General features: G+C 39.3%; 1 protein-coding gene across 8 annotated transcripts in view; it reads right to left on the bottom strand.

Moving 5' to 3' along the window:
- The window catches only part of EBF1 (EBF transcription factor 1), a 388,001-nt gene that overhangs the window by 71,163 nt on the left and 294,165 nt on the right, over positions 1-22,673 (bottom strand). For all 8 annotated transcript variants that reach the window (XM_059174181.1, XM_059174177.1, XM_059174180.1 and 5 more), the window contains exon 10: positions 9,960-10,086. In XM_059174181.1, coding sequence (XP_059030164.1) covers positions 9,960-10,086 — 127 coding nt within the window. The remainder of the gene's footprint in view (positions 1-9,959; positions 10,087-22,673) is intronic.

Below are 22,673 nucleotides of genomic sequence, written 5' to 3' on the forward strand. Positions count from 1 at the left end.
TGAGCTGAAGTAGAGCAGCCCAGGAGGTTTACCGCCATGCAGGCTCTGGTTTCCCTTGACCAGGGTCCAAATCCTGGCTCCTCCTTTCATCAACTACATTACCCTGGGGAAGTCACTTTATCTCTCTAAGTTTTCTTATAAAATGGGCTAATAATAGAGCCGGGCTCATGCAGATTCTCAGGGAGGGGAACGTTTTACTTTTCAGTAACACAGAGAGGAAGAAGATTGAAAGAGACAACAGTGCTAAAAAAAAAAAAAAAAAAAAATGTGGAAAAGGAGGGGATGATAAGATAAAACTGAAGAAAGGTTGTCAGAAGGGTGAAAAGCCAGCAGATCAGTAGTCCTATCAGCAGTGAGAAAAGAGAAAAGAAGAATTCAAAACTCTAGCAAGGAATGCTGCTATCCTGGGGAGGGGGGCTGCTGGGAGGGACCTCAATTTCCTACACAATTGTCATTATTTTGGACTTCATTCAATTTCAGAAATGTTAAGCCTCTTACATACGTTCCCATTTCTAGTATGGAAAGTATGGTACTGCTTCATAGGGCAAGGGGGCAAATTTATGGAACTCATAAACCCGCAAGTTGGGTTTAAGTGGAAAACACACAGCTCCACATTCTGTAGTTGAATGAGCATCGGAGAGCTGGAACCAACCTCTGAGACATCAGGCACCCCGAGATATGAGACCTTTGGAGCAATGTACACACTCATTTGGGGTTGGCTGGTGGGTCTCAACCAATGTGTACACCAAAGAATGCAGGTATAGGACTACTGATCTGTGCTGGGGGTTTTCAGGAAAAAAAGAGACCACCAGAACCCAAATTCAAGGTATCTACGCTACAACAAGATAAGATTATGGAATAAGATTCTACCAAGAGTCTACCAAGATGTGGAATGATTATGAAAGGCTAAAAGTTGTTTTTAAATTTATATCACCTATGTTTTCTTACACATGTTTCCTCCATATTGCTAAGTGAGAAATGAATCACGCACTATGATGTAAGGTCTCACCCTATTTTGGTGATGAGGCAGATATATGCATACAAAGAAGAAAGACATAGGCCATTAAAAATATTAACCGTTAACACTTATTGAATATTTAATGTTTTAAAAACTGGTAGAAGTATGAGCGACTTTAATATTATTTTAATAATTTTTCAATTAATATTTCTGAAATTATCTGAAATCACTAGGTACTACGTTGTAATAAAGAAAAAAAACAAGCTTGAATGCTCTAGTGGACCCCATATCACTTAATTAATTAGGAACAGAAGACTAGCACCCACACCACTGTAAACATGGGCAAAAAAACAAAAACAAAAACAAAACAAAACAAAAAATCAGAAAATAACCCTCTACCAAACATTTGGAATAAGCCTTAGAAAAAAAGAAAAAGAAAAAAATTTAATTTTGCTACCCACTCCACCGCACCCCCCCCACCCCCGCCAAGGATGTTAGAGAAACTTACAACATACAGTTAAAAACCTGAAAGGTTAATTTATCATGATGCTGGATAAAAACAAAAACAAAAGCCTTGAAGACCTCCAAATAGTTTATTGGCTTTGAAAACCAAATCATGTTATATCATGCTAAATAGATTAGAGGTTCAAGACTCTCTAGTGTTGCATTATGTTGGCAAGAATACATATAAAACTCCGTCCCTACCTTTATTGTTAATAGCTTTCTAATCCCTGACCAGAAATTTATAGTTTAGAAATGGCCACACATCTTAAAGATTAAAGCCATGTGACAAATAGTTCATGTCCCTTAATAACCAAATCACATGCCTTAGATTGGGGCAGCTTATCTGCCTTTTCCTTCTATATGGTTTCTTTGGTAGGAAATACTTTATATCCCTATTACATGAATGATGAATGGGGCCGTTGGTTATGGTCTGTTATTTGCCTGGCTGTAGTCAATATGTTTTCTTTGGACAGGGATTTCTGTGATTTATCTCTCTCCCGGCCTTATCACTTATTAACTCCGGGTAGACAGGAAAAAGCCAAGGTTGTATATAAGGCCTAGTGGCCATTTAGACTTCTAATGTCAGTGAAAATATCCCTTTTAATGATCCTGTTACACTAGCTACTCAAGTCCTGATTACACTCCACTCCAAATAGGAAATAAAGGTCATATTTCTTGGAAAGTATGTACATAAAATATGCAAAATAATATGCTTCCTTCATACCAGCTTTATTCTTCGCAGAAACGGCTTTCATTTTATAGATGTCACAGAAGTACAATGGGTACTTCTAGTGATTCTTGTTGCCGTTGTCCCTGTTATGGCACCAAGAGTGTTTAACTTTACGAATACCAGGGTTCGGGATCACCAGTCACATCAGCATACATCAGATCAGGGGCAATCACATTTTGTGAAAAAGCTCCCTTCTGCTGAGGAGAAGAGGCTTGGGATTTGCCCTCTGGATCACAAAAGCAAAAAGAATAAATATTCTCTCTGCCTTGAATTCTTTTCTTTGTATGTGAATGTCTCATTTAGAGTAATATTCAAGACATGTGGACAGGAGCAGCCTGTTCATTTTTCTTTCTTCTTGAATCTTTTCCAATTAGGACACTGTGAAGGCAGAACTGCTAGTCCGGTGTTCATGACACAGCCCTCTCTCAGCCGAATCCTAAGTGAAAACAATCTGATAGAAGAGAAAACACACTCATGCCTTCCTTTCCCTGATTCTCCCTGAGTCTGCCTAGGCCTGTCTTCCTAACAATTAACATATGTGTAGAAATTACCCTTTGCAAAACATTTTTATACCCACTCTTTCTTTCAGATACTCGTAAGGCCCTGGGGATGCCCAGAGGAGGAATGGCCCCTTCATCCATTAGGTGGAAGAAGCCAAAATCCTGCTAGCCTTAAGCCCTCTCTCTCCTCACCCTTGTGTCCAACCCAGCTCCAGGACCAGTCTACTTCCTCTTCAATGCCTCTTGAATTCTCTCACTTCATTCCATCTCCACCCATTATCACCTGAATTAAAGTCCTCAAATCTCTCTCCCAGACTACTGCAGTGACCTCTTAACAGGTCTTCCAATATCCATTCTGGGTTTCTATGTGCCATCCAGCCAGAGATTTTTGCTTTTGTTTTTTCAAGACGCAGATCTAGTCATGTCCATTGTCCTCTCAGATGCTTCAAGGACTGCCCATTGTTCTGAAGATGACAACTTAACTCCTCCGCATGGCTTATAAGACTGCACAAGCTTGCCCCTCCCACTTCTCCAGACTTCTCTGTCATTGTTCTCCTCTCTCTTAATCTGGCAGCCTCACTAGAATTTTTCCAGCCTTCCAAGATGCCACATTTGCTCCCATTCAATGCCTTCTTACATGTCCTCTATGCTGGAACACTCACTCTCTTTCCCCAACCTCTCCCACTCTCCACCTACCGTCAGGTTAACTCTTAATCATCCTTCAAACCTCAGCTCATCTTTTTCTGAGGAAAAATATCTCTAATTGACCAGTTTGGGTACCTTTTTAAAATATGCTTATTAGAACTCAGTTCCTACCTTTTTGGACACTTAACTAAATTTGAAATAGTAAACTTAGAAATGTTGACATTCCCTCCTAGACCATAAGGTCAATGAGAATAGAGATCATGTCTTGTTTGGCTCAGTGCTGTTTTAGAATATTGGCCAAACTGGTTTAGAACATTGCCTAGAATAGAACAGGCAATTCAAAAATATTTATAAGCTAAATGAATGAACAGCAAGGATCACTATAATTAGAACACAGATCTTTGATTCCTACTCTACTGACTAGAAAGAGATAACTTCTTTAATTATGATGAAAGCTGACATGTATTTAATGTCAACCAAAATTTGCTCTAATGATTTTCGAAAGAAACACTATCTGCTTCTCTCTTTTTGAGTTTACTTTTAAGGAGCACTCACACTGTACCAGGTACGATCAGCACTGTATTACCTACATTGATCCATTTACTTCTTAGATAAAGGTACTATTAAAATATTCCCATTTTACAGGCAAAAAAAAATGAAGAACATTTATGATACAGATCCAACTCTTTTTTCTTTAACAGAAACCCCACTACTGTGTTCTCCTGTGTGTAAAACTTCAAGTGAAAGGGAATAGATTCTTAATTAACAGCTCTTATTTACATTCCATGTCATCTAGAGCACAAAAATCAATGAGGATCCATTGATCCTGGGCAATATGTCAATCAATTATTAGAGAACATCCATTGCAAGTAAGATACTGGGTCACATTGCTTCAACACAGTGTACAAAATAGTATAAGATCAGGGAAGGAGGACTCTTTCCTTCCAGAGCTTGTGGACTTTTTGTGATTTGTGTACCTAGGAACAGAACAAGAGATCTAAAGGCAAAGGAAGTGAAGGACAAATGAATGGCTTAAGCACATGCAACAAAAGACATCCAAGGATATAAACTCTTCTAGTCAATTAAGATGAGCCATAGGGGACATCAAAGTTGCCTAGTGTAATTGGCTCATTTTACATGGAAGTAACTAGAATGTGGACCATGGAAGCAACGTGTCCCAGTCAGCAGCAGAGCTGGGGCTACCAGGCCTCCTTGTTCCCAGTCCAGTGCTCTGTCCACTATACTAAAGTGGCCAGAAAACACTTCAGAAGGGTAACAGAGTTTGAGCCTGATCTTACAGGGGAATTACCATGTCCTGCATTGCTAATTACAAAGTGAGCCCGAGGCCTAATGAGGAGACTGGTTTGAGTGATGCTAAGAGCACAAGAAGCCATGAAGTTGGCCCAGCATGGGGGCTGGGCCACATATTACATACACTGGGCAGAAGGGGAAGCTTTCTATGCAGGGTAATGCCATGACAGTGGCTTTTCCGAAACCTAACCCGATGATTATTAGTGTGGGAAGAGGCTAACAAATATGAGAGTCATTAGGTATGAACGCTTTACTTTCCCTTACAACCGATGACTTTGTTTAGCCCCAGGGTGGCAGCCTTCATTTCTGGAGAAGGTTTTCAAGAACTAGAAACAGAGCCTTCTGGCCTTGAAACTTTTGAACCTGGAATTAAAGTGATTACATCATAACCACCTTTGTTGAGGAGGCTAGTGATGGACCTACCCATGTTACCATGGCCTCCAGAGGAAGAGCTGGAATTTGAATGGAAACAAGAAGAAACGTGTGTGTTTTTCCTGAAAAATCAGTGCCAGAGAACTTTATAAATCAGGGCTGCCTTATTAAAATATTCGTTGTTTGAGGCCATTCTTGAGAAAGTATTTGTTATATCAAAATTGTTATATTCATATTTATTAATCTCTTTTTCTTGCTACCTTATTCATACTTTGCTATTTTTATTTGTGGTTGATTGCTGTTACTGGTTTCTTTTATTTATGGATGTCTACTGTTTTGTTATTAAAATCCTAAAGGACATCTCTTAGATCTCTAGGAAATGATGGTGAAGATAAACAATACACGTAAAATATTTACACCATGGCAGGGACTCAGCAAGAAATGAATGAATTAATGTAAGAACAATGGCCATCATCTATCAATAGAAACTACTAGTATCTGGCTGGTGCTCAGACTAGCTCATGAAAAGTGCTTTACATATATCTCCCTGATACTAAAACAAACCCTGGATTATTCCCTTGCAAAGAATAGGCAACTGTGGTTCAAAGCCATCACATGATGTCCCCAAAATAACCTCCATAGTGAGTGGTAGAGCTAAGTGTTCCAACTACCCCCTTCTAGTCTTGAACCCAAGCCCTTCATCACTAGGTCATTTTGTCTCCTTGGGAGTGAGAGAGGAAAGAATGGGAGGAGAAAAGAAAAGGTGGGGGGATGGAGAGAAAAAAAAAAAAAAAAGGAAGGAGAAGAAAATAAACAGGGAGAGAAAAGAAAAACTTGAAAGACATGGTGCATCAAGTCCCATAGAGTACATTCAGCCAAGGTGACCCCTCCTACATGCAAAGCTGTCTTGGGCATGAGGTACACACAGGAAGTATTTCCAGGAAGAATTTTCATTTCAAAGTTAATTCTGAGACTAACATACAGAAATTGGAGTTAGTTTTTCCACAAGGGCGGGAAATTTGGTGAAAAATCCTTAGAACAGTGGAACTTGGTGACAGAATGATCTGAGAAGTGACCTAACCACATTCACTGGGGCTTCCCCCAGCTTGACGGAGAGCAGGCATCCATAGCTCTCCATGCCCACCTGAGCTAGTCAGACACCGTCCTGGTGGCTTACTCTCCCCGTCACAGTTTCTCCAAAGATGGCACCCTTCCCAGTGGAGAAAGAATAGTGATGAGGCAAAACTGGATTTGGCCACTTCTCATCAGGGAAACCAATTCTAGAAGTTAGAAGAAGCATCTTAAAGGCTTCTTAGAGTCCTTTATCAGCTCTTGAGGTTGCTTAAAGCTTCACAGGAGAGATTACAATTCTAAAAGATCCAAGTCCCTTAAAGATGTGGCAACAGCAGGAAAACAAGCTGGGAGAAGAATAAAGGAATTGGGGAGACCTTTTTCCGTGGTACTGGGGGGTTATGGTGGATTTACTTCCTATAGGACTGATGGACCAGACCCCAGAAGAGGGCTTTGAAAACAGTCCTGTCATTAGAAAGGGGTTTTGTTTCCTTCTATCAGGAAACATTATTTAAAATTTAAACTCTTACAGAAGAATAACAGGACACAATAAGCAGGATCTGGGAAGTACTATTTGTTCTGATCAAGTTGGGATTCACTTTGCTCCCTCACAGACTGGGCGAACCCAGAGACCTGCACATCTGGCGGCTGAGAATTCCCTGTGTCCCCGATCTGAAGAATCGATGATGGAGAGCAGCGTTCCCACTCCTCACAAGTGGAGCCAGCTTGCAGGCAATCTGTGTTTAGTCAAATTCTTTCCTCCCGTCCCAAAAAGTCTGCCTTTATTTGCATAGATTAGGCCATGCTGTTCCTGTCTCAGTTTTTTGTTTTGTTTTTTTTTTAAACAAGTATGGATTTTTTAGAGACTTCTACATGCACACACCCAAACTCCCTCACACACTCAGCAAACTGCAACAGTGCTTAAATTGGGGTTGTGAGTTTTCAGTCCCTGGATATCCCCCTCCCCCGCCTTTTTTTTTAAGGGAAAAATTCCAAGTGACATTCCACTAAGAAACAAGACATTGGCTCAGCCCGTCCAGAAAATCAAGCTTCACATCTTGAAATGCTATGGAAGTTAAAGAAAATGAAGTGGGATCTTTTGTGGGTTGACAGAAAAGGATGGCTGCACATTCACTACGGCCTGAAGGGTTGTTTGGATATAAAGAACAGAAAGGTTTTATGACCATCTCTGCCTTGGTTGGTCAGTGGTGACAAGCATAGAGGTAAACTGAGTAAATCAGGAGCACCAGCTGTGAACAAGTGATCCTAGGTAGGGGCATTCAATGCTAATTAAGAGGCCACGTGTAGCTGACAAATTAACAGAGATTCCCCTACATTAGAAATGAGGTAATATCCCAGCAAGCTAACAGGTAACTCCATCAGTGGAGAATTTTCTGTGCTAATTTCTTCAAAATTTTCTTTCTCCAATGCGGAGGGAAGTTGAACTCTCCTAGAATGCTTAATAGAGTACGTCTTCTTGTCTGTTTCCCACAGTTTAAGGCAAGATCAGAAGAAGCATGTTCTCAGACTTTAAATTTCCCACACACATACACACGTGCAACACATCCAGGATTTCTCTCTCTTAGTCCTAACTATTTTGCTGGACTTGCAAATCCATCGCTTTTTACCTTGGATCCTAATTCCTGTATGATACATGTTTTTCAAGACGTTATTTCTTAAATTGAAAGCAATTTTTTTTAGTGGTTAAAAAAAATTCCAAATCATAATGGGTCCCTAGCTATTTTCTTTTGAGAACTTAAGTAATTTAGTGGGGATGATTTTTTTTTTTTTTAAACTTTTACGGCCAGGTGGCTCAAGGGGATATTTTGTTGAACACTGATTAAAAATAATTTCTTCTAAATGAGACCTGACCACAAAATGGAACCATTAATGGGCAGGGATGTTGTCACCAAAGCGGAATCATGCCTGATTACCTCCTGTACCTCCCACCACACCGGCATTTTCTTCTTCTTCTTTTTCTTCTCCTTTTTCTTGTTCTTAATAGCAGAGTAAATAAGCAGCCAGCAAAGCCTAAATGTTTTTGGCCAAAAACAGAGTCCAAACTCCTCAGAGAAAACATTTGGCCTCTGTGGTTTTGTAATATGTTCCAGAACACCGAGTTCAGTGAGGAACATTGTGAAAAACTCCCATCCACTGGAATGATGGTGGGGAATGTTACAGTATCAGAAGTTTCAATTGGTCCTTTTCCTGCAGGCCCATAATGAGGCTTGTAAAAAAAAAAAAAAAAAATAGTGCTATGTGGAAGTTCTCATGGGAAAAATGAATGGCAAGAAATCCTAGCTTTAAAAGAAACAGCTAATCTGCTAGTTTGATTGTTCTTCAAAACTTACGCTGAACCAATGAGCCTAATTAAAAACACTTGGCCTACTTCTATAAAGCATCATAGCTTTCTCTATGCTTCGTTTGTATACACCACAGAACTCCAGATAGACTATTATTTTTTCAAGTGCTCACTAACAAAGTGCTGACTTTGTTGGGATGGCTGAGCTAATTTCTTGAACTCAGTGTGAAACCTTAGCTAAACAAAATTGTGGTAATTTTCCTTAATTTGTAAAAGTGATTGGAGTGCAAACAAAATTTTCCTCTTGGGTCAATCCTATAATTTTCAATTAACTAAAACTAATCGTCAGGCAGGCACCAAACCTGCATTTTGTTTAAAGGGCTGGGAGGCATTTCCAAGGGTCAGAATACATTAGTTGTTTTTATAATTTTGAGAGAGAAGGAGAGAGAGAGAGAGAGAGAGAGAGAGATTGAGACGAACAAGCATGGTTGGTTTTGTTCCTGGTATTAAAATACAAAAAGGAAAGGTAAAATGAGGTAAAATGAGGTAAAATGTCACAGCAAAATAAAATCTGTCCATTTAATTGTATGGCTATAATTAGGATGTGTTAAGAGAGTTCTCTCTTCACTGCTCTGGATCTTCTTCGTGTGGAAGAAACCTACACTCCATACTTAGTCAGGCCCTGTGGTCCTCTATTGAATGAAGAAGGAAACGTGGGACGAGTTCTTGGAGACAGTTACCTGGGGATGACAGTCGTAAGCAGAGGGCCTAGAATGTCACTACTCCCAGTGAGGCCCATGGACCAAGATCACAGTCTCCCCTGGGAGTGTGTTAGAAAGGCAGCGTCTCTGGTCCCACCCAGGACTACTGAATCAGAATCTGATTTATAGAAAGATCCGTGGGTGTTTCGGTTAGCACATTACAATCAGAGGATCTCCTGACATACACAACGGACGCTTGGGCTGCGTGCTTGCATTTCCACGGGGAACCTGCCTGGTTCTCTCCATCTGATGGGGTGGTCAATTTGCCTCCACTCTGCAACCCTACCTTCTTACCACAAGGCAGATCTATGTGTGCCAAGGCTGTTTAGGGAGGGCAAAACACACTTTATAGGAGAAGGAAGTACCAACCCAGAATGAAATAGGAAACTACCAACTCCCCAGCTATGACCAGGCTGAAGAAAGTTGTCCTGTTCATTAAAGCACATCCATACTCCATAAAGCAAATAAACCCCAACACAGATGGCTTAACGTACAGAGAGACTGTGAACTGTCTACCACTTCTTCCTCCTTTCCTTACTTCTCAGGCTGCTGCTTAGGTATCCAACCAATTTCTTCTACCAAACCTCTCATTCAACATGGACACCCAGATGAAGTCTTAAATAATGATATACTAATACTAACAATAATAGCCAGTCATCTGGTCCTCTATGTGGTGAAATGGACAAAGAAAGACGGCCCTGCACATGAGATTTTAAAATACAATGCCCATGTAGACATACAAGATAAAGCAAAACACACAAATCCGAGGAAAAGCTCTGTGTCCACCATCTGCAACGGTTCTTACCTGTGTAAATGAATCTTCCCGGTGTCCCTTTGCAGAACTGTTTCGACTTGTAGGACAATGTGACTTCTACAACACCAGGGATGTGCCGGGGAGGAGTCTGCACGCGGATGGCATGAGGCGTAATCAGCTGGGGAAGACAGTGGGGAGAAAACTGTCACTGCGATATGTAAAGGACTCATTTCACAGCCTTCCCATCAGCTCTCAATAAACATAGCTTTAAAACACATAATTAACCTGTCAGTGTTTACACGCTATCTTGATGGAACCTGTATCAAAGACACTGACAATGATATTTACAAGCGCTCGGAGCACAGCCACAACAACTTTATCTGAGTTTCCCTACCCAGCAGGCACGCGGCTTCCTGGATTGAAAAGTGAACCTGGCCTAATGGAATGATTCATCTACTACGGGATATCCTTTGGAAAATCTCTGTTTGAGGCAGACACCCCCGTCAGAGCTGAGCACTGCCATGCCTCTCCAGAAGCTGGTGGGCCTGGTGTTTGAACTGAGCCCTTGAACATGTGGAAAACACAGAAGTAGGAAATCAGTGGGCCAAGGCACTCTGATTAGCTGCAGAGCCCACGTACGAAATACCCCTAAAGACCATTTGGTGCATTAACTACCAGAGGCTCAATCAAAGAGCTTTAAAGGAGAAACTGCCTCCCTGGAATAGCTTAGAGATCTGGCAGAACTAAGGACTGTCCATAAAAGGGAAGTGGAAGTTTGGGGAGGGGGCGGCAGAATGATTCCTGGTCCATTATGCAAGGCCACGTGCACAATGAGAACGTTCATTTCTGAACCCTGTTGGCAATCAGATTACACCGAGAAGCAGAATTTATTTTTTATTACTCTTATCTTTGTTTATGTAACTGGAATGTTATTAATGGTCATAAAACTGGCATTATCTGGTTCTTTGAAAAATCCAGCCCTGGCATTTGACTGCTTGACCTCTGATGGTGCTGGATTCTACATGTTCTCTCTCTATGGTTTCAGTCACTGCCCACTTCTTGACTCCTATCAGAGTCATTTGGTTCAACATTTGTGGTACTGAGTCAGTATACAATGGATTAGCACTTGGGTTTGTACTAACTTATGAGGATAACTTAGAGGAAGCTTTTTTTTTTTTTTAAATAGGCAAACCAGACCCAATGCAAATGTTTTGCCCAGAAAATTACAGGTGGCACTGTTGAAATAACCACAGGCAACACTGTGAAAATCAAGGTATGAGCCCTTGGGGCCCACCTGAGTAAACTGTCCTAGCACCAAGTCCCAGGGAAAAGAATCTGAGAAAGTTACTACTGTGAAAGTCCATGAGTAATTTTTGTCAAATGCTCGTTTTTGATTCATAAAGAAAAGGCCATCTGCATAAAAGTCATTTTAACTTAGTAATTAAAAATGTCTATCCCTTTCTGTAGAATGTATGGAGTCTTCGCTTATTTGCTGGAGACACTTGAAAGATATTTCAAGAAAATCATGCTTATGTGGAACCCCTGGAGACTGAGTTCATCTCCATGGCTAAGTGTTTTGGATGGCTAGAGTTTTAGCAAGAAAAGCACACAAAAAAAGTATTTACTTCAAATTTTGTCCTTTTCATATTTAATTTCTTCCAAAATCATTGCATTTTTTCCCTAAAATAAGCAAAGTATATATACTTCAATTTACCCTTGATGAATCAAGATCGGGGAGCCTGCTTCTTCCCTCTCTCTCTGCCTGCCTCTCTGCCTGCTTGTGATCTCTCTCTGTCAAATAAATAAATAAAATATTTAAAAAAAAAAATCGTCATTTGGAACACTCATTATCTATTGCTGTATTGTAGAAAAGCCTTCTTAGTGACTACTGAGGTATGAGGATCTATTTTCCCCTGTACTAAATGGCCTTAGATAACTACAATTTTTAAGTTGTTTCTAGTTTGTTGACTTTCTTGTCTTTTTTCTCCTGGTGTGCTTTGCACCTTCTAATCTGCACTTCTAATCTGTAAGCATCAAAATCAGGAAATCAAGTTTACTATTGTACAGAGAACAGAAGAAAGAAAGAGGCTCTGAAGGGCAGTAAAAGATGATAATTCAAAGTCAAGCGCATGTTTAATTGCAACTTGTCAAAGTGTTTTTGTAATGGTGGGAATTCACTCTTGATGAGCCCTTAGGAGGTATCTTCCACATTGCTGAGGAATTTACACATAGACACTAATTTGGCCAGATCAATGACCATATTATTGTTACTGTTAGTATTATCCCTTTTTCTTTTTTCCCAGATGTGAAAATGCAATCCTAAAATTGCTGAGTTGCTTGCACAAAGATTACCCTTGTTAGCACAAGTTAGAACAAAACATGACACTGATACAGCTCAAAAAATGACCAGGACAAACCCTTCCTACCTAATCATAGAGAAGAACTTGTTCATATGGAAACTTTTTATTTTTTTTAATTTTTTAATTTTTTTACTTTTTAATAATATTTTATTTATTTGACAGAGGTCACAAGTAGGCAGAGAGACAGGCAGAGAGGAAAAATTAGGCTCCCTGCTGAGCAGAGAGCCGGATGTGGGGCTCGATCCCAGGACCCTGGGATCATAACCTGAGCTGAAGGCAGAGGCTTTAACCCACTGAGCCACCCAGGCGCACCCTCATATGGAAACTTTTTAAAGGAAGTAATAAACTCAAATTTTTCAGATCCCAAGATGGGTGTGGGTGTTTTTTTCTATCCCCATTCTATATCCATTTTTCATTTGCTGCCTGACCTTTGCTATATTTTTGATGATGGAAGTCGCCATATTGCTAGATTCCAAATAGGCCACATGCTTCTATTTTTAAGAGTTACTTAGGATGTAGAGTTAGATCAATTCACAATAACACTTAGGAGAACTTATAGCCAGTTAGAAAATACTTCATCTGCCTTCCTTTTCAGAAGAAATAAATTTTAAAAGGTGGAAAGATATTAGTAAATAGATGAATAGAAACATCTTCTTACATAAAAGGACTTACTACCTATGAGCTGCTACACCAAGCAATAGAATTCATGGGCTTTCTGAATTGATTATATAGGACTGCAATGAAACTACTGACTTAAGAGTGAGGTATTGGCATAAAGCAGTAGGCTCAGGAATTGAAACATTTTCATTTACGATTTCACTTTCAATTTTAATCAATCACCTTAACTAAAGCAGAGATTCCTTCTTGAAATAACTACCTTTCACAAATGAGGTAGATTATGACTTATCATTAAAAAATGAATTTGTTGATGTTTTCCTCACCGTTGATGTTAGTCTGCAAACAGCCTCTGGCATTGACATACTTGATGACATATCGATGCCTTACAAAGGAAAAACATTTTTTCTAACTTCTATCAATCTGAAAGCATAGGGTTATTTACTAATCACTCTGAGAATCATAGACTTTGTTGCTGGAAGGAACTCTAGTAATCATTTAAAACTAACCCTCTCGTTTGAACTTCCGAAGACACAAAATTCTAGAAAAATCTACAGGCTTCAAAAATTGACCCAACCACTGAGGGGAAGAAAAGGGTCTAAATCTGTAAGTCTAGAACCCAAGACAAATACCATTACCCCACCACTGTCCCAGGATGGATAATTTCCCACACTGTTCTAATCTGCTTGAACCGAGGTCGCCATTCCAAGAAACAGAAGGAGGAAGAGCTCAGGTGAATCTAAAATTTCCAAACTCCCGTTATTGGAATACCACTTTCTCAGTTTGGTCATGACTGTATACCACCTATACAATTATATACTTAATATTTAAAAAATCAATTACTTTTTCATTTAATATAACTTAGTTTTAAGGGAAACTTCATATGCCTCTCCCAGCTGGAAAGTGGGTATCCCTGCCAAAATAAGAAGGTAGTATAGGTGGTAATTTTAAAGTTAATATGATATTCTTAAATTCTAACTAAATAGTGCTCACAACCTGAAGGAGTTTACTGAAAGGGGAAACCAGCCAGTGTTAGATGCTACAGACTTATTTGCCCCAACTGAGACTTACTGCCTTAACATTAATCTGAAGATTAAAAGACAAACAAAAAAAAAACTACTTTCTCACTATGTGATTCAGTTCTGCCTGATGTCTGTGTCAAACCCAAAGTTCTGTCCTGTCCCACCAGAGACACGTGCTCCATATTTTGGGAAATGTTGTTCTAAGTGATTAAAGAACAGATTCACTCTTGACTTGACTTCCTTAAATCCCAAGCCAAATGAGTTGAGCTAAAAATAAATATTCTTATGAAACTGTAGCATCTGACACTACTTTCTCCCTTGTTGGAAGTCTCTACTTTCCTCACTTCTGTGACACTAATTATAAGACTTAAGACTTGCATGTCTGATGGTTTACCAAAACACTTTCACATTCACTATCTTTTAAAACCCATTCTTGTAGGATATGTATTCCAGATGAGAAAAGTTGAGGGTCAAACAAGTTTAACAAATATCGTTTTGAAACACTAGGAAGAAAACCGGTATCTTCTGCTTGTAAATAAGTGTTTTCTAGAGTTCTTCTTTTATTCATTGGTTCCTGTTTTCCTCATTTGCCAACTTTTCCTTTCTGCCAACTTATTAACTGTTGAAATTTTACAAATTCTGTTCTATATTTTCTTCTCTTTTTACTTGCCTAACATTTTGTGAGTTTACTCATGGGCTCAGCCACCTCAGTTAGACTGACTTCCAAATCTACACCTGTAGATTTGATCTCTTTGGTCACGCACCAAACTTTTATTAGCAACAGAGTAACAGAATCTCCCTGAACACATCTAATTGCCACCTCGACCCCAACATGACCCAAGCTAAATTTATCATCTTAATACTTATAAATGTATTTTTTGCTCCCATGTTCCCATTCTTGGTTAAGGGAATGCTATCCTTTGAATCACCCAAAGTAAGATCATCTTTATTTTTTCTCCCTTCCAGTTTTTCTTTCTTTTTTTTTTTTTTAGTCATTTTGATTTTTCCTCCTTTGGCCTCCACTGGCTCTTTGCTTTGCCACTTTCCCACTTTCTTCTGTTCAAGTTGTTACCATTTCCTACTCTGAGAATTACAATAATGGTCTCTCTCTACTTCTTCTTTTTCTATCAGAATTATCTTTTTCAAATACAACTTCATCATCTTGTTGCCTTACTCAACGATTGCTCCTTTTAAATACAGTATATGATCCAAACTCCTTGGCACAATATTCAGGGTGCCCCAAGGACTGACAGCTAATTTCCCTTTCTAATCTTACTTCCTATTTTGCTCTTCCCCATTTTGGAGTGTAGGGCATGAGGATACATGAAAGCACCACAGCTGTGCTCAACATCTTTGCTTTGTTCGTGTCATTCCTTGCCTATACATTCCCCTACTGATATTCTACTTATTCTTTGAGACCATGTACCCTCTCTCTTCCAATAAGTTTTACCTGATCTTAAAAGTCAGAGTTACCTGCACCTTTGTAAGAATTTATATAATTATGGCATTTATTCTATAACACTTAATATCCTATTTTGTTCTGTGCCATAAAGATTTTCCTACACATTTTTCTCTCATTAGCTAGTTCCTGAGATCAGTGACAGAGTCTAATTCATATTTATATCCCCTAAAGTATTTAACTTAATGCTCTACATACAGGATATTTCCAAAATATTTCTGGAATAAATACTTACATAAATTAGGCCATAATTCTACAAGAGGTTTGACTCCATTAGGCATAGTAATACCTACCCATAAGAGTTCACTGTTCCTAACCTGATAATATTTAATTCTCATTCCCTAACTAAATTGCTCTTAAAATGAATTATCCAACTGGCTCAGCACAGGGGTTCCTGCTTGAACCAGACTTCAGACTTCATCTAAGTGGTAAAAGAGAAGAGGATTTCTAAAGGTCTCTGACTCCTGTGAGAAGGAACAGAGGGAAATAAAGGAAAGAAAAAAAGGTAAGAAAGTAATACTAAGAAAATAGCCTACACAAACACAATGTTAAATGTTAACTGTTTATTTCTGGACAGACGACATGATACGTGATTCATCTCCTCTCTCTCTCTCTCTCTCTCTCTCTTTCTCCGTGTGTATGTGTATGTGGGTGCACATGTGCACACACACTTGCACAGGAAATAAACAATTAAATAATTCTGGAATAAATAAATTTCTACATTCACAGGTATTAGTTTAATTATGAGAAAAATTTTTACTAAAGATCAAATGTAGAATAACATCAGTTTTATGCAATATGTGCTGCATTTAATTATGTAAGAATTAGATATGTATCTGCATGGAAAAAAGACTAAAAGGAAAATTATCAAAGTATCAGGGACAGTTTATAAAACTATGGGTAATCTTATTTTCCTCTGCGTACCTCTTTGAATTCTCTAACTTCTCAACAATAAGAATGTGTTAATATTATAATCGGAAGAAACCATTTTTAGGAGTGGCATTCTGATGGAAAGATACTCATGCTCTCTGCAAGGCCCCAAGAGAGGCAGCCAGCACACCCAGGACATACGGCAGCAGGGATCACACTCCCTCCAAGCTGCTGGTGTGAGCATTCCCTCCTCTCCAGACTCAACACAAGGTCAGAAGAGCCCTATGCTGGCTGGCAAGGTGGGGCATGCTTGTGCTGAGAGATGGAGTGCAAACATGGGGGAGGTGGGCGGGCCTCTTTTCCACAGAAGTAAGAGAAACAAGAAAGAAGAGTTCCTCTGTGGATAGACCAGAAGGGGAGGATGGTGGCGGGGGGCACGGAGGTGGAGGCAAACCTCCAAAGAGGCAGTCTGTCTGCAAATTCTGAAAGTCCAGAAGAAGGGCCTGGGAGTGGAGAATTCTTGAAATAGTTTTTATAAAATTCTTTTCACATGTTCAAAAGCATGACCCATATGGGAGGGGAAGGAGAGTACCTAGTATTTAAAAATGTTAATGGAGGGGCACCTGGGTGGCTCAGTGGGTTAAGCCTCTGCCTTCGGCTCAGGTCATGATCTCAGGGTCCTGGGATCGAGCCCCGCATCAAGCTCTCTGTTCAGTGGGGAGCCTGCTTCCCCCTCTCTCTCTGCCTGTCTCTCTGCCTGTTTGTGATCTCTCTCTGTCAAATAAATAAATAAAAATCTTAAAAAAAAAAGCTAATGGAAACATGTTGCAGAATCTCAGGTAAGAAGAGCAAGTCTTCAGAGTAACTTTCTTTTCTGAGAGCCAGTAGCACTCCAACTCATGCTAAACAGAAGATGGTGGGGACCTCCATGGTGGCTTCTACAACGGTGGCCTTTTGTCATCATCTGACTGTGTGCCAAGCGCTGTGCAAGACTCCGTCAGTGACTCTGTCCTGCACACTAGGAGCAGGGATGGGCATGAGCTGGGTCACAGATGTGGAAGGTGCAGGCAAGTGAAGTAACATGACCAAGAAGTGACCAATCTGCCCGACTACAGCCACCACTGTACAACACTCGCTGTCCCTCCTGACTGCTGTTCATGGTTTCTCCATACTTGCTATTACAGGTGCTTTCTACCAGGTCTCCACTATTGACAGGATAGAACGTGTCCCAACTTCTACATCCTCAAAGGTGCTGGGAGCACAGTAGGTACTCCGAATAGCCTTTTTTTTACTGCTGAGAAGCTTAGCTGAGAATTATTTCTTGGCAAAACAAAAAAGCAACTCCAAGATAAGCTTTTATGTGTGTTGTCTCACCAATAGGACTATATGAAATAAATGCAACTTGAAGTTCCAAGCCACAAAGCCAAAAAAATAACTAGGATTACTAGAAAGTACACTAGTGAGTTCTCCTTACTAGCCTTAGGATTTAATATTTTAGCCTTGATAATTTTCAACACACACAGTCCAAAGAAGCAAAGACTTAAAGAGAAGGGGTGAAAAGGAAGGGGAGAAATACTTAACTGTCAAGACCAGAAAAGGCCTTAGCTGGGCTCTGCTGCAGCGGTCTTCAGGTGCCACCCACCCAAGGGTCTGGATTCTAACATTACACTGGCCCAACCACCCATTGCTACTCTCTGTGCCTCAGTTTACTCATCTCACACTGCACTGGTCTATCTGCTCTGTGGGAGTGCTTATAATAATGTTAAATATGCTTTGTGTTTGGGTAGAGCTTCTCTAGGGGCCCTAAAGCACTTTCCAGATTAATTTTTTAATTTATGTATTAATAATTCTCACAGCATTCTCCCTTCTCCTCAATTAGGTTAATAACATCCATCTCTTTTGAGATAGGCAGGGGGTGCTGAGTGATGGACACGAAGCAGACATTTAAATAAGAAAATTGTAACATAAAAACATAATTAAAGCTTCAAAACCAAATTGACTAGGGATTTTTAAAGAGACACCACAGTAGTAGTGACCAAACAAGCCAGCTTATTTTTCCTCCACTCTGGAACATTCGTTTTTCTCTAGTTAAACATGGTGTTTAAAAAGTATTATTTTCAGGAGCTCCTAAAGGAAGTTGAAACACAAAAAAATGTATATTCGTGGCGACCGTACTGGTTAAACCTCCACATTATGTGTCTGTTCCCCTGAAGCGGATACAACATAAATCAGGATGCCATCTCTCCTCCTGAGTCCCTCAGTGAATTCTGGTTGTTCTCTAATCAGAGTTCTCCGGGTTTCGTAACACAGACTTCTTCATTCCCAAGAATTGCCTGTCTCAAAGGCAGTATATGATTTCTCCGAGAACGTGAGAGAAACCCAGTGGAGGCATTTACTGTTTCACAAACATTCTGGTTTCCTTTTGTCCTTTCAAGAAAATAACTTTAAACCAATGTTTAACAAAATATGTTGGGTCACATGAATTCGCAAAGATCAACTTTATGTATGAAGGTCAGAGGAGACTTAAAACTAAAATCTCAGGAATTGAGTTAAATAAGAGATTTACAACATAAGTTTTCAAATGGTCCTTTGCGCTACCTGAAATTTCTCTCATATATAGAAATAGACACAGACACATAGTAGAAAGATATAGATATATTTTCCTATTTATTGTCTGCAACCTCTACTAGAATATAAGCCCTGTGAGGATATGAGTTTTGTCTTTCTTGTTTTCACTTCTAACAGTCCCTGGGAAGCAGTAGGCAGTCAATAAATACTGAGTGAATGAATACCATAATGCTATGTACCACCACTAATAATTTTGGATAAAGAGTCAATAAAGTCACGTGTTAACCTACAAAAAAAAAAAAGAAATAATCAATACCACTTCACTCAAAAAAACTATCTATTAAAAAAAAAAAATCTGTTTACATTTACCCCTCCCAGAAAAAACCTTCAAGCTTCCTGGTATCCTCATTAAACATTCACAAAAATATACTACCCAATTCTTCTGACCAAGAAACTAACCAGGTCCCTAAATCAATGCAGTTAATTGTACAAAACAAAACAGCAACAAGATCATATTTCAAAATAGCAGATTTGGGAGGAAAAAGGCTAAAATAAATACATTATACTTCAACTACCTTTGGTTTTGTGGGTTGATTTATTTATTTATTATTCAGTAATTTATTTTTTAAATAAACTTTCTCTAGCTCTTTCCCAGGATGTAAATCTTGTGCCAGCCGGGCCCCATTAAAGACTGGATCCCATCCTGACCATCTGGGAGCTGGAAAAGCACTGGTGAGTTCCTGAGGTCCAGAGTAGTCCAGAAGGAGAGGACTGGACACCAGTAACGCCAGCCCCTGTGGTTTGAAACTGCACAATGAGCTCTTTCTCAAGGTTTGTTTTTCTAAATTCAGTTAAGAAGGAACATCATTCCCTGCTCAGATCTGGCTTAGGGTCCTGGGTTGCTGCTTGTTTGTCTGAAAATTAAAATATAAAAGAAAAGGCAAAGCCAGATACATTTATGGCAGAGACTAAATGTATGTTACCAAAGCTGGCAGTTTGCAAGGCAGAATCTTTGCCTATATGGAATTAGGAAGGAAAAACATAAAAGCCAAAAGATTGCTAGATGGGGTAACAGGGAATGAACTCACTTTTCAACAAAATACTTCTAAGGTCTTTCCAAGTTCCAAGAAAGGAGTATCAAAGCTGTAAGGTACTAAACAGAGTTGACTTTGAACAGTTTTTGTGCGTGTGGCATAGTTCACATTTGCATACTGCATACACTGATACTTGCACATATATTTGGTAATTCCTCATTTAACATGTCCCTTCAGGAAGTGAGCTGCATGGAAAACCAGAGCCAAACCCCTTTTAATACCGTGCCACGACAGCTGCTTTCACTGGGAGTCTTTTGAGGATGCATTACACACATCTTGCTGTTTTAGAGAGAATATATTGAATATAATTGCCATCTCTGTCTTGATGACTCAGGGCCACTGTCATTATGAACAGTCATTAATGTGCCACACAGTAATATAGTTCTGCGTCTGCTTTTTAGGTTTTCCATTTTTGCCCTTGACATTAAGCTGTCATTTCTGCTGTCACTGAGCCTGCTTCTAACAACCTGCCTCTAGCTTGCTCCTTCTGATTTGCTATGACCAGGGAAAACAGATAAGATAATTTGTTAAAAATTGTTGTTCTGGTTACCTAAAGTCTGTTATTTTCTATATTTACTTTTTTTTTTTGAGTTGAGGTTACTTAACAGTGTCTCTGGTTAAGTTTAGTTTTACTCCATCCTTACTAGACAGCTCAAAGATGGCTCTGGAATCACAGAGATTTTGGTTCAAGTCCAAGCTTTGCAAATTACCAGCTGTGGAACCTTTGGAAAGTCACTCAACCTCTCTGGCATTCAGTTTCATTACTTGAGAAGAAGGTGGGACAAGGGAGGAGGCTAGCTATCTGATGAGTCTGAGGGTTCATTGACATAATGCCTATAAGGAGTTTAGGAGAAGGTCTCACTGGTATCAATCACCTAGAAAGTACTAGTTTTCTAGTACTAGTACTAGAAAGTACTCACCATAAGCAACAGATTTACACTAAGGTAACGTGTGCACTCCTGTTGCACAATAAATAAATCTAAATATAAACTACTTAACCACACATGCATTAACAAAAACTAAACTGTAATCTACCTGATACTGACACATTGAAGCATCATGGAATACAATAGTTGTTAATAAAAAACATTTGTTGGAAGGAAAGAAGGAAAGGTGTCATTCAACATTATTCTGTGTAAGTGTGTATAAATTAATGCTTCTGATATGTGAGGATCTGGGCTAAACACTGGAGACTAAGGTGAATTTAGCATGGGTCCTGCCTTATGAGAGAGAACATCCCCTTAAATCACAATGATTAAAGATAGAAAGTTATAAGGAACACAATATAATACAGAGAAGATCATGTAGGAATTTAGGTTGAAAGGAAATATTCATTATCTACATTGTAAGGAAATATTTCCCAGACAAAAGTGGCATTTTACTGGATCTTAAAGGGAAGAAGAATTTGCACACAGAGAGGAGGGAAAACATTGTGGAAGAAGGAATGGTAATCGAAAGGCCAGAGTGCAAAGGCAAAAACCACTCAGGGTATAAGGGGCCACTAACAGCTCAGTGTAACGGAAAGCCAAAGTTAAGATGAATGGTGGGCAAGAATGTTAAAAAGAAAGGTCAGAGCCATCAGGGGGTATGCTTGAATCCCAAACTAAGGAGTTGTGGTTTTAGGAAGGAGGAAGCCAGTACGGTTGTGTACGGAGGAAGGCTTTAGTTCAGACCATTAGGGAGCCATTCTAGTGATCTGACTTGAGTGCACATATAAAATGAAAGCAACAATATATAGTTATCCGTCTTCTTCATAAAAATCCAGAGACTACAGCCAGGTGTGAATTTTGTCTTTGACTTATGTTAAAGTTCGAAATGCATCACACTTGCCTGGTTTCCATTTTCAAGCGATGGGCACATACGTGTGTCTCCTGAAAGCACTGTGAACAACTCATGGATAATGTCATCTTAAAGTCGTTCCTAACCATCCCATAATTATCAATGTTGAGGATAGATTTCAAGTGCCTTACTCATTAAAAATAAAAATATAGACTAAAGCCCTTTTAGGAATAAGGTGAGCATGATTGTAACTATGTGACCACATTAAAGAGGCCATTAGAGTATTTTTAATCTGTTTTTTTTAAATATGCTGGCTCATTTAAAAATGATTCCCCATAAAATAACTTGGGCTTGAAAGGTGTTCTTCAAAGTCACACTCAACGTTTAATGCAACCAGTTCAGACTGCTTCTTTTATTTCTCACAAATAAAGTTTATGATTTTGCATTAAGCATCTTCCACTTGACAGGTGATCGATAAGTAGAGGTTGCATACAGACTTGGCAGCTTAGATGTTTAGGACAAGTAGGAAACCTTGAATTAAACTTATACATGTAAGCCTCAATATATGTAAAATAAATGACACAGCCATTTATATTCCATATCGACATCATGAAATTTTGAAAGATATTTGTGATAATGTCTTTCTCTGCCTTTCTTAATTGTATGTTTGATTTGAATGGAACTGTATTGCATACAAATGTGATATAAATAAGAGTCATTAGGATGCCAGTGCCATCATGTATAAAATTTGGGAGGGTTCAGCAAATATAAGGTAATTTATTAAAAGACTAAAGAAATACCATGAGAGAACTGGAGCAAGAGAGAATTGAATAGGGGGTGAAGCTGGTGTCTGGAAAACTGGGCTGTGACACCGGCACTAAGAAGCAGCTAATGCATTCCCAGGACAAGTCACTGTATGACTCTAGAGCCTCTTTTTCTTCATTTCCAAAAAACAGCTGCACTCGATGACTGGAAAGGTTCCTCAAAGCCCTCAAAAT

Source organism: Mustela lutreola, chromosome 5 (assembly GCF_030435805.1).
Source record: "Mustela lutreola isolate mMusLut2 chromosome 5, mMusLut2.pri, whole genome shotgun sequence".
In the NCBI taxonomy this organism is placed as follows: Eukaryota; Metazoa; Chordata; class Mammalia; order Carnivora; family Mustelidae; genus Mustela; species Mustela lutreola.